The sequence below is a fragment of the Camelus ferus genome, chromosome 8, assembly GCF_009834535.1.
Source record: "Camelus ferus isolate YT-003-E chromosome 8, BCGSAC_Cfer_1.0, whole genome shotgun sequence".
NCBI lineage: Eukaryota > Metazoa > Chordata > Mammalia > Artiodactyla > Camelidae > Camelus > Camelus ferus.
Window position 1 is genome coordinate 61138278 of NC_045703.1, and position 13461 is coordinate 61151738.

At 39.3% G+C, this 13461-nt stretch overlaps 1 protein-coding gene across 4 annotated transcripts in view; it reads left to right on the forward strand.

Moving 5' to 3' along the window:
• CCDC170 (coiled-coil domain containing 170) overlaps positions 1 to 13461 on the forward strand; it is an 81713-nt gene that overhangs the window by 30587 nt on the left and 37665 nt on the right. For all 4 annotated transcript variants that reach the window (XM_032485179.1, XM_032485176.1, XM_032485177.1 and 1 more), the window contains 3 exons: positions 793 to 1049; positions 4715 to 4859; positions 8707 to 8892. In XM_032485179.1, coding sequence (XP_032341070.1) covers positions 793 to 1049; positions 4715 to 4859; positions 8707 to 8892 — 588 coding nt within the window. The remainder of the gene's footprint in view (positions 1 to 792; positions 1050 to 4714; positions 4860 to 8706; positions 8893 to 13461) is intronic.

The following is a 13461-nucleotide window of genomic DNA, read 5'->3' on the forward strand; positions in this document are numbered from 1 at the left end:
TTGTGGCTCCAAGGAGTCCTAGACTTGCCTGGGAGGTAACTAGCAGTCCTACTGGGCTACCAGGATCCTGCTGAAATGAGTTGATCATGTGTGTGTGTGAATAACTGCATACACGAATACTCACAGTTCCAAAGGAGTACATGCATTCATAAAGTTTTCTAATGGGGTGGACCTGATACCTTAATAAGGCTCATACTGTGTTCAGCATTTTGATGCCAAAGAGTTCATAGACGTTAAAATGTTTCTTTTGTGTAAATCCTGTAATGATTTTCCTTTTCTCCTATATTTTTTCTAGAAATACAAATATTATTCCCCTTTCTCACCCATAATAAGGATCTAGAAGGCAAGAGGGAGAAATACAGTGATATATTGAATAGTCTATGTTTACTTGGGAAACGGCTGTGGCCGTGAAGTTACAAATAGCGTAGCTGGTAGGTTCCACGTTTCATTGTCAGCAGCAATACAGAGTTAGAAAATGAGTTCCCATCACAAAATATTTTATTGCTTTTTGCAAAATACACCACACATGTCTCCTGAGTGAGCTTAAATCACCCCAAGACATTGCTCAATTATTTTCTGAAGACAGAATGTGAAGTCCACTATTGAGGCATATAATTTCCCATCTGGTAACACGGAAACAAATATGAAAAAAAAAAAAAAAAGAAAGGAAAGTTGGATTAAGTCATGAATAAAAGATTGAAATTTTAAATTATGGTTTTGGGTTTTTTCCAAAGATAATTCAAACTTACACATTGAAGTCCTTTCCCTCATTTTACTTCTTTTCCACGTTAGCTTCGGGACCTGCGATCCAAAATGCTTTCTAAAGAAGTTTCCTGTCAAGAGTTGAAAGCTGAAATGGAGAACTACAAGGAAAACAATGCCAGAAAATCATCTCTCCTCACCTCTTTGAGAGACAGAGTTCAGGAGCTGGAAGAGGAATCAGCGGCGCTCTCCACTGCTAAAATTAGAACAGAAATTACCGCTCACTCTGCCATCAAGGAGAACCAGGAGTTAAAGAAGAAAGTTGTAGCACTAGACGAGAAATTACAGTAAGGATATTTCAATGTATTTCTAATTGAGTCAGTGTTAAAACACTAGCTTCTGATAGCAGGATATGCCACTGGAGGCACTGGCATTTTGCAATATGGGGGTCCTGAAACTCAACTTGGAAAAAAAATCATTGACCTTATGTATCTTTGGAGTCTTGAAAATTTTTCTCAAATTTATTTCTAAATGTCACAAAGAGTCTTAACAAACATGGCGTTGTCCTAAGCATGTTTATGCCCTATTGATTAGGGCTGCAAATTCTTACATGTAAAATTTGGGAGATTTCTCCTAAGCAGAGGTTTAACTGGAGGTGTGGAGTGGTTGGTGCACAGAGGGAGGAGTTTATTCAGAAGGTAGTTCTGAAAATACCCCAGAAGTCCAGACCACCCCAGACCACCCTGAACACTCTAATGAGGTTATATCACCAGTTTATGTGAGAACTCATGAAATCTAGGTTTCTATACTTACTTCTGGCAAAAGGTGATTATTAAGATAAAATTGGGAGCTAGCTGTTCTTAAAATACACTTTAAAATTCTATGTATAATAACTTCAGTCACTTTATTAATAAAATACTTGATCTTTATTTTACTAACTTCATCTTAAAAAAAATAAATTCAAAAACCCAATACTTCCAGCTCTTGTCCTCTGTCTCACCTTCCGTTTACAACAAAAGTCCTTAAAAATGTTTGTATATACTCCCTGTCTCCAGTTTCTCTCCTCTTTCAGATCTCCTCCACTGAAGACACTCATTAGTGACTAGTGACCGCACATTGCAAATTAAATGATCAGTCTTATCTTACTTGACCTTCCAGTCCATCAGTCAGAGTTGGTCTGTCTCCCTGAACCACTTTCTTCTTTTAGCTTTCAGAGCACTGCACATGCCTGCTTTTGATCCTACCTTTCTAGCTGCTCTTTCATTGTCTCTTGCTTTATCCTCCCAATCTCCTTGACTTCCAGATGTTGGAGCACCCCAGGGCTCAGTCCTTAACTCTCTTCTCTCTTCTCTCGTCCGTCTAAATTCACTCTCTCAGTGCCCTCATCCTGTCTCAGGGCTTAAAGTATGATCTAAATGCTTGTGACTCCCACATTTCTAGATTTAGCCTGGATCACTCCCCAGAACTCAAGACCCACATGTCTTATAACTTACTGAACATCTCCATGTTGATGTCCAACAGGCATCTCAAACTTAACGTGTCCAAAAAAGCTTCTGATATTTCCATAAAATCCTCCTGCACTTTCCCTCATCTCACTTAATGGCAATTCCATTCTTCTAGTTGAACTTAGATCATCCTTACTTCTCTTTCTCTGATACTTCAGTAAACCCATCATTTGTCTCTACTGTCAAAATAAATCTAAGTTTTGACCACTTCCTGTTGCCACCCTCGTTGCCACTAACCTGGTCTTAGCCAACTATCATCTCTCACCTGGATTATTGCAGTAGCCTCCTAAGTGCTTCCTTGCTCTGCCCATGCCCCCTGCAGCCAGAGTGATTCTGTAAAAACACAAATGGTAGATCATGAGTCCTCTGCTCAGAGTCCTCCAATAACTTCTCTCCTCACTCAGGGTAAAGACAAAGTATTTCTTATGACCTAAAAGGCTCATCCTGACCAGGTTTGCCTCCAGTCTCTCCCGTATTCTTTCTGTTCCAGCCCTCTGGCTTCTTTGTTGTCTCTCGAATGAAACATACCAGGTGTGATTCTACCTCAGGACTTTTGCACTTGCTCATCCCTTTGCCTGGAATGCTCTTGCCCAGATAGCATATGGCTGCCTCTCTGCTTCCTTTTGGTCTTCACTCAGAAGTCACCTTCTCAGTGAGGGCTTACATGAGTGATTATATTTAAAATTTTACCCTGCTCCCCCCCAGATATTTCTTACTCCCTTTCCTGCTTAATATTTTCCTCTCCAGTCCTTTTATAATATAATATATATTTATACACATTCATATTTTGATTATTGTCCATTTTCCCAACTAGAACATAAGCCCCATGCGGGCAAGGGTGTTTATCTGTTTTGTTTACTACTGTATCTTTAGCACCTTTAATAGAGCCTGATGCATCGTAAGTGCTCAATAAATATTTATTAAGCAAATGAGTAATGAAGTGATATACACTCATTGTAAGAAAGCTTTCAAAAATATAGTAAGTATAGTAAAGTGCCAAAGAGAAATTAAAATTACTAAAAACCTTATGATTCCAGGAAAGCTATAGTTAACATTTTGTTCAACAGATTTTTAGACAATTGCACATAAATGACATCATGTAATGAACCATTTTTCTTGAATCATATGTTGTAGATATTTTAAAAAGTCTTTCATTATATCATTTTTAATGGCCAGTGATATTCCATTGCCTGAAATATCATAACTTACTTAACCAGTTCTTTTTGCAATTTCCTTTAGGCACTTAGTTTAGCTCCACTCAAAATATTATTATAAACCAAGGTGCAATGAATATCCATGCACATTCATATTTTCACATTTATGTGATTATGTCCTTATGATAGATGCCTGGAACTGGGTTGGATCAAAGGGAAATGCAAATAGGAGTGGAAATAGTTTAGAAATTCCTGGAATAGAGGAGTAGATTGAAATCTTGGAGTAAATGTATAGAGTCATATACATAAGTCAATCAGAGCCATAGCATTAACTGTGTCTTTCATGAGTCAGGGAGACTGAATAAACATTACCTTTCACATGCTGAAAATAAGAATTTAGAGATATATTGATGTTGGTCTTTTATTGTTATACATTTTTCTAAATAGAAATATGATATGCTTTTGAGTATATGCAATTACATGCTTTGTTAATCTCTGAATAGTGTGAAAGAATTTGCAGTAAACACTCACCATGGTAAAAAGGGAAAGCAATAATCATGTTTATTATCTAGGGTACTAAAAATGATGCCAAATTATTGAAATGATTCTAATTTGCCTTTATAACATGTCTATTTTTTGGTGATCTCTTAGTCTCTAACATTTAAAGCATTAGAAATAGACCCTGCTATTTCAGCAAACCTATGTGAGATTTGAAATAAAGTGGCATAGTTAAGCACAAATTGACTGATTTTCCTTGATTGGCCCATTCCAATACCCTTTAAAAATTCTAGATGTGGGAAAACTAATAGTGATCTTGGCTGATAATTGAACACCTCTCTTTTCTGTTGAGGGGAACATCCCCTGCTTCTGATACATTTTTTATTATAGTTATGCTTGGCCATGAACCAGAGAACGCCCCAAGTAACCCTGATAGAACATTGTAGAGTGCTTGAAAATAAAACAAAGCCTGGTTTCTAGAACCAACGTCGCATCACTCTCTTTCTTCCCCACGAAGTTCCAGCAGAGACTCATGACTGTGTGGGTCTAGTGTGGTCTAGAGGACTACCTGCACTTCTGCAGATCCTAAGAGGAGGCAGATAATCTGTCTCCCTTGCTCAGATGCCATGGAGATCTTCCTTTGCTTCTGCAAGGTGTAGGTGCCCCAGAGTTGCTTCCACTTCTCTCTCTGCTTAACAGGGCTTGCAGACAATAATGTGCTGTGTGTCTGGGGAAACTGTGTTGTGTTGAACACGATGATTGGTTATTTCTCAGCAGAGAGCTTGAGTTCTGAACTTGGATGAATGGCATCTTCTTTGGTGTTAAAACTTGACTTATCTGTTATTTGCCTGATAGACAATGTTTGAAGGAAAACGCAGAGAATAAGAATCAAGCCTTGGAGAATTGCAGGAGACACGAGGAATTTCTGGCTCAACTTCGTGACTACTTAGATCCAGAGAAGAAGAATGAAAAGGCATCAGATGAAGATTTAATTCTAAAGGTGTTTACATGCAGATTAAAAAGACTATAAATTTAGTGGTCATTATGACGTGTGCCATGAAGGAAGAGCTGTGGTTGAGTCTGGGGGTAGCAGAACAGGACAGGAGCCGAGCCCTAGTATAGCATTAATTGTCTGTGTGACCTGGGAAAAACCATATCACCTCTCTGAGCCTCAAGTCCAAGGTTCTCTCTCTCATTATTTGAGATTAATTATTCTCCAGAAGGGATTGATTGCTTTGTCTAAAATATATTTAGCTAGTCAAATACAATTAATTATTCATTTTAATGATGTGTTTTAGGAAGATTTTGTTTTGTTTTAGTTGTAAGACAGAAACACACACACCAAAAGAACAAAACCAGCTGTGTGTCATTTTTGGGATGCTCATTGAATCTAAGGTTAAGATTTAGTTCGAAAGTATTTTTTAACTTTATGCTAAAGCCAAAAAATTGAAATCCAGCTTTAATGTAACATTACTGGCTTTTTCATTCCCCTACCCTCATTTTCAGTGGGAGGGGAATTAAAAAGAACTTTAACGTATTATAAATAACTTTCAATTTATTATCTCTTCTTCAGAACTTTTTTTTTTTTTTCTTTTGTGATTGTAAAGTTCCTTAAAGGTGGATGTACCATAGACAATCATCCTTCCTCTCTGGCTGAAACAGTTTCCTCTTCATCTTTCACTTTTTCACTATTATAAAAAAAAACAACACTGCAACAATATATGAATATCTTCAGACATAAAAAAAATTAAGGTGGAAATTAATTGTATCAATTGAATAATTCACTTGGCCTGTGGTGGTTCATTAGGGCACCTGGAGGTATTTGGATGGAAACGGCATCTTTGCTCGTTTATAAACCTTTCGTATCCTTGCTTGCCCACAGATTTCCATGCAGCCATTCTTTTTTTTTTTTTTTAACGTCTTACTGTTTTTTAAAATTGAAATACAGTTGATTTACAATGTTGTGTTAGTTTCAGATGTACAGCAAAGTGATTCAGTTATACATACGTTTTATATATTTTTAGTTTTTTAAGATACTTCCATGCTGTCCTCCTCAGTGGCCGCACCAATTTACATTCCCACCAACAGTGTAGGAGGGTTCCCTTTTCTCTACACCCTCTCCAGCATTTATTATTTGTAGACTTTTTAATGATGGACATTCTTACCGGCATGAGGTGATACCTCATTGCAGTTTTGATTTGCATTTCTCTAATAATTAGCAATGTTGAGCATCTTTTCATGTGCCTGTTGGCCATCTGTATGTCTTTGGAGAAATGTCTATTTAGGTCTTCTGCCCATTTTTTGACTGGGTTGTTTGTTTGATATTAAGTTGTATGAGCTGTTAGTATATTTTGGAAATTAAGCCCTTGTCGATTGCATGGTTTACAAATATTTTCTCCCATTTTGTAGGTTGTCTTTTCATTTTGTTGGTGGTTTCCTTTGCTATGCAAAAGCTTTTAAGTTTAATTAGGTCCTCTTTGCTTATTTTTGCTCTTATTTCCATTACTCTAGGAGATGGATTGAAAAAAATATTACTGAGATTTATGTCAGAGTGTTCTGCCCATGTTTCCCTCTAGGAGTTTTAGAGTATCTGGCCCATGCAGCCATTCTTAGAGGCCGCCCCTCAGTGGTTCGTTAGTAAGCCTCCTGCGAAAGCTGCAGAATGACCCCATGTTAGCTCACTGATAGGTTTTGGCTGCCCAGACCTCCTGGGGTCTGCCTGATGCCCTAGAGGCACTGGACGCAGCTCCTGGTCCTCCCTGTTGCTAACACGTGACCAGGAGCCTGGCTGTTGAAGTCCACCTTGCACTGTGGTTCGGGGGATTATCTTTAAAGCCAAATGGTGGGGAAAAGAAAGCGAAATTAAGAGCTCTTTCTTCCAGAGACCCTTTCCCACATGAGAGACAGTCTCCAGGTGCTAACCTGGCTGCTGATGCTGTGTTAACCATGCCTCCTTATTTTCCCTAATTCTAGTGCTTTGGTACTTGGGGCCTTGCCGGCCCAGGAGAGACTGGGTCCCAGGGTGAGCCAGTTCCTAGCAAATGACTCTCCTGGGTGCACAGCTTTCAAATGCAGATGAACAGTTCAGAGCCCACGCCCCAACCACTTCTATCAGGCCCTTACACTCTGGGCCATCGCCCCAGGGCCAGGTGCCAGGCGACTGGAGACAGCTCCTACCCTCCAGACCCCACTGAAGTTGTTCAAACTAGCCGGTCGTAAGCCTGCTTACCCTGCCTCACCCACTCCTTCCTGTGGAGAACATGTTTCCCCCTAGCTCCCTCTGTCTCCTGACCGGCCCTGGTGCTCCCTGCGTGGCCCTGCATGGCATGGTGTGCCCCCTCTTGGGAACTGTGAGTAACAAACTGTCTTTTCAGTTCTCCTGATCTGTTGACCTCACTATACCTGAATAATAATATAAACTATATTTTTAAACAGATGGTAGGACCCTAAAGCTTTAGCAACCCAGTCACCCGAGTTAGGTCCCCATCTTTTAAAAAAAAACAAACCTTGGTCAAGAGCAAAAAGGCTGTTATCTTGAGCAATACGCTGAGAAGGGGAAAAAAAACCACTCCAGTTTCACAGCCATTCCCTCACTTTTACCGCCCTGATGTACACACACACTCTAAGGAAACATGGTGGAAAAGAGGGGCTTCCTAAGAACTTATTTGACATTCCTCCATCCATTCCCCAAATATTTAGTGAGTGATGACTATGCGCTGGACACTGTTCTAGGCACTGGGGATGCAGCAGTGAATGAGACAAGCCTAAATCTGTGCCCTCCTAGAGCTTTCATTATTGTGGATAGAGATGATGAGGAAATAAACAAATAACTATCCAGTGTTATCCCGTGTAGTAAAAGGTGCAATGAGGGAAAACCAATCAGATGTGGGGAAAGAGAGTGAAGCAGGTTGGAGGCATGGGATGCTAGTTTGGGTGGACTGGCCGAGGAGAGCCCCTCTGAGACGAGGGCTTTTAGAGGATGCTGGAGACTGAGCTGGAGACTGAGCGTGCAGATATGAAGAAAAGCGTTCAAGGGAGAGGGGACAGCCCTGAGTCAGGAGCAGGGCACCGTGTTGGCAGATTGCTGAGACTGAAAGGTGTGCCACTTGCCCAGACGGTCCTAACACAAACACTGACCCTGCCATGTGGAGTTTCAGGTCCTCCCACAGGCATCCTTGTGGCCTTAGAGAGTGAGCTGTCTGCATGCCTGGTTCCTTTGGGCCGAGCAGCCTGGTTGGCTTTATTTTTCCTCCTTATAAATCTTGCACATTTTTATGAATTCTCCAGCGAACCATGCAAATGCACAATACGAAGAGTGAAAAGCCCTGCTGGTCCCAGTGAGAACCATTGTTTGAGCATGTTATTCAGGATTTTCCTATGCTTACCTTAATTAGAAGGATTTTCTTTTTAAAAAAGAGAGTTCTGCCTTCTTTGCTGTATTCCCCCCTCCACCCCCACCCCGTGCCAGGTAACGCCTTGCGGTGCCCGTGGACGGGGGCTGACTGGGACTCCCTTCCTTCCGGGTCTGCTGTAGCTCTGTTAAGTATTTAGCAGCCAGGGGCTTGCTGATGCTTATTCTGTCTGGAAGCTTTTGGCTGAACTCTCACCGTTTGCCGTGTAGCTACCTTTTGATGGATTTTGATTTGACCACCCGGTCTGCTCTGCACATCACAACAGAGTTTAGAGGCTGCCTTTGAAAATGTTACCTTTTCAGTGGACGGAGGGATAGCACTTCCATTGTTTCCATGTGAGAATAGAACCATCGGGCACACAGATCGGTGTTGCTTAGAAAAAGTGGTCTGAAATTATTAATTTTTATGGGACAGCTGTCATTGCTTTCTCTTCAGCTTGGAGAGCTGGGCAAGGAAAATGCATTCATGAAAGGACAAATTGTAGCTCTTGAAGAGACTGTAAATGTCCATGAGATGGAAGCAAAAGCTAGCAGAGAAACAATCATGAGGCTGGCTTCAGAAGTAAACAGAGGACAGAAAAAGGCTGCCTCCTGCCTGGAAGAGAAAGACAAGCTGAACCAGGTACGGTGCGTGAGTGTGTGTGCGCATCTCTGATCATGTTTATGAAGCAGAAATGGAAAACCAGGTGTGGATGAGCACACTGGTGTTATTGACCACAGTTTCAAAAGGCTCCTTTCAGCAGGAGTGCTAGGGGGCAGCCTGGGACTCAGTGATCTAACCAGGCCACTGTATACAGTTTTTTTTCTGATTAGAAAAAAGAAAAATACAAGACACTTAAAAGTAAAAAGTTTGTAGATAATGTCTTATTTGGTTAAACTGTAAATTAAAAAAATTTTAAATTATTTCTTTGGGAACAAAGCAGTCATGCATCCATTTAGATACAAAATTCTAAATGGACACAGGGGAATATAATGAAAAGTCTCCGCCTGGCCTTCCTCCCAGCCACCCAGCTTGTTCTCCTCAGAGACAACTTCTGTTAACAATTTCTTATATACCATTCTAGAAATAGTCTATATACATAAAGGCATATATTTATTCTTTTTATTCACTTTTAACACAAATGGCAACATGCTCTGCACACTCTATGTTCCTCTTTTTATTTACTTTCAAAAATGTTAAGATACTGCATACTATTATACACAAAGATGCTATGAATAATCTTATATCATTTCTCATATGTGAGAATATATCACCAAGAGAAAATCCTAGAAGTAGGCTTGCTGGGTCAAAGATATGGGTATTGTAACTTTGAGAGATATTGCCAAGGGGGAGTGACTCAATTCTGAACTTTTATTTATACAATGAATTGCTTGATGTTTTAAAATTAGCTAGAACCTGTTTGAGCATGAGAATTAATACTGTATTTTTAAGAATACTACATAACCCTTTAATTATGTTTAAAAATTTTTGTATCAAAGAAACTAATTATGGGAGAAATAACAATGATTGATTTCCAAAAGCAGAAGTGAGCTGGTGCAATCGGTTAATAAAATACATAGGAGTTTGAAATTAGGAAATGACTAATGCTGAAAAAGAGAGGCTCTGTGAGGGGTGAAGGTTTGGTGGCGTCCCACAGGCTGTGAAGGGGGTTCTGGAATCACCGGGATGCAGTGGAAAGGACCGTCTTTGTGGGAACTCCTCTTTGGCTTTCCAATTTACAGTGATGTCACTGCCAAGTGAGGTGAGATGGGAAGTTGACACGTGAACATGATTCACAGTAATAATCATAATAATTTTTATTTCCCCCCAATTCCCTGTATCAAAAAACCCTTCTTACCACTGGATTTCTTCTTCTGACACATTAACTTTGTGAAAGGAGCAAAGATTTTATCTCTGTTATCAAGTCAGTTCAATCATTTTAAAACCTTTGTCTTAGTCTGCTCCGGCTGCTGTAACAGAATGCCATACATTGGTGGCTTAAACAACACACAGTTATTTCTCAGAGTTCTGGGGGCTGGGAAGTCCAAGATGAAGGTTTCCTGGTGAGAGTCCTCTTCCAGGCTTGCAGATGACCACCCTCTTGCCGTGTCTTCACATGGCAGGGAGAGTGAGCAAGATCTCTGGTGTCTTTTACAAGGGCGCAGATCCCAACATGAGGGCCCCACCCTCAAGATCTCATCCAAACCTAATTACCTCTCAAAGGCCTCATCTCCAGACACCACCATCACATTGGATGTTAGGGCTTTAACATACGAATTTTGAGGGGACACAATTCACTCCATAGCGATCCTCAATTATTTTTCTCCAACCATTTCCTAGGAGAAACTTTGAACATATAGAAAGGATGAAGGAATACAGTGAACACCCACTTATTTCCCATCCAGTGCAGCATTTATTAACATTTTGCTATATTTGCTTCATTACTTTACACACACACACATGGATTTGCAGAATCACTTGAAAATATGTCGTGGACTTCATGTGTGTTGTTTCTGACTACTGCAGCATATGTATCTTAAGAAGAAGGACATTATCCTATCTAACCACAATACCATTATCTAAAAGTCAACAATAATGCTACAGTATCATCTGTGGAGGTTTTCAAGCCCACAGGTTCTTTGTGCCCCTTGAGAGGTGAAGTTTAATTCCCCTCCCCTTGTGGGCTGGACAAAGCGGCAGAATATGTCAGAAGTGATGGGATGTCACTTTTGAGATTATGTTATGAAAACACTTTGGCTTTCCTCTTAGACAACTCTCTTGAGCTCTCTCTTTTGAACTTCTTCTTTTGAGGGAAGCCAGCTGTCATGTGGTGGGGGCACTCAGCCAGTTGCAAAGTCTGTGAGCCCAGGAACCAAGGTCTATCAGCTACCATGTGAGTGAGCTTGGAAGTGAATCCTCCTTCAGTTGGATCCTGAGATGAGGGTAGTCCTGATCAACAGCTTGACTATAACCTTACGAGAGACTTTGAATCAGAAACACACAGCTAAGTCAGGCCTAGATTTCTGACCCATAGAAGAGAAGAAATAATGATGTTTGTTGTATTAAGCCACTAAATTTGGGGGTAATTTGTTATATAGCAATAATCAATAACCATCTCATATTCATATTCATATTCAAATTTCATCATTTGCTACAAGAATGTCTTTTATAGTTGTTTTCTTTTCCAAATTGGGTTCCAGTCTAGGTTCATTCATTGCATTTTTGGGTTATTTTTAGCCTTTTATAGGTTTAAAAAAAACAGTGTTGACTTCTTGGAGAGTCCAGAGCAGTGGTCTGGTTGTTCCTTCAAGGTGTTATGTCACTTCTTTCTCTGCACCCTGTACACTTAAAGTTGTGTCTAGAGACTACATTGGGTTCAGGTCAAATCTTTTCGGCAAGGTTATTTCGAAGGTAAAATTAGATACTTCTTATTGCATTGCGTTAGAGACAAATAATGTTAGATTTTTCCATTGTTGCTGGAAGTAAGTTTGATTCCTCATCTCTTTAGTGAAAAGGTACATTTTTTTTCTTTTGCAGTCAAGTAAGGTATCTGTAGGGTGATAAGTGGCAGGTTATTTCTGTTCCCCAGTGAGTTTACCTAATGGTGTTGTCATCCATTGATCCTTGCCTGGATTAACTTACATCAGAGGTGGCAAAGTGGTAATAGTCTAATTTTATTATTCCTTCTACTCATTAGGTGGCATTCTTCTGTAAAGGAAAGCTTTTTTGGGGGGGTTTACTTTCCTTTTATTTTCAATTCTATGGACACATGAATTTTTATTTACTTACCTGTGTTACGATCAATTCTTCTTCTTTTGGTGCTCCAGATCCACTGCGTTTGGCCAGTCGGAGTCCCTGTGACATGATCTCTGTGACTTCATAACCTGACTCCTTTAGTCTTTCAGTGCTTTTTTTCCTTTCTGATGGAAGATGGTATCTTAGGCTCACTTAGAATTTTCAGACCATAGAACTAAAATCAGCCTATTTTCTATGGAGCTTCGATTCCTTTTCCTGGGGGAATGGTGCTTAGAAACCAAGATTCAGGCTTTTGGTGTGCTCCTTGCTTTGAGGTGTCATTGCTTTCAGTGGACAGAGCTAGAAATACTTTTTTAGTAATAAATTATACTGATATTTTTAATTAAAAGTAATATTCTAGAGTTTTCTTAATATCTTTTTATTTTTATTAGTATCTTTTGAATCCTAACAATATTTACTCATTTGCTTTGTTTTACAATATATAAAAAATTATTTCAAAATTACACTTTCAATATTTTACCTACCAATAAACCTTCTTAGTGAAGTTTAAGGCTCTCAGGCTTTTTACATTAGTACTGTCAGCAATCATAGTATAATAGTCACCATTTATCAGTCACTTACCATTAGCATAGTCAAGTGCTCAGAGTTTATGTACTTTGCTCACGTTTGCACAGCTATTAAGTGGCAAAGTGATTTGAACCCTGGTCATTATGTTATTGTGCTTTTATCAATAAACCCCTTTACATGTATATTCATAGATACTTCCTACGTATGTGTCTGCTGCCAAAAATTATTTGTCAGTGGAACAATAAAAATAAGTACCTATGCAAATTTCCTCAGTGAATGAATGACTTTAATTTGATTACAAATAGTAGTTGTTGAATCATCAAGCCTTGAAAACTATGAAGAACTTAATGTTTGTCTATAAAGATGCATTTCTGGAGATAGGCAATTGGAGATGAAAATGTATCGTAAGAGCACATTAAAGATACAGAACTTATTCCTCTTCTTATGTAAGTGTCTTTACTTTCAAATGACCGATGATGCAATGTTGTTCAGACTTGCGAAACACGTTCACATTGGGATCAAGTTCCTGCCAAAGTAATAAAAATTATTTAAAAAATATGGGCAATATAAAACTTGAGGTCTTTAACAAGGTACTCATTCATGGGATTATGATTCCAAAGATTTACGACTGAAAAACACTGTCAAGTGGTTTTACTGACACATTAATGGTCTCAGGAAGAGTCTTTATAATGCTTTCTAAAACTCTGTTTTTGAGATAGGAAACTTACCGTCTTAGTAAAGTCCAGAATGACTGATTGCAGAGGTAGAAGTATCTGCAGGGCTGGGGTGCTGTTTCTACCAAACTTAGTTTTTCTTATTTTCTTCATAATTTTATTTAAATTAAGTTATGAAAATTTCCCAAATAAAAATCCAGGTGATTCATTATTC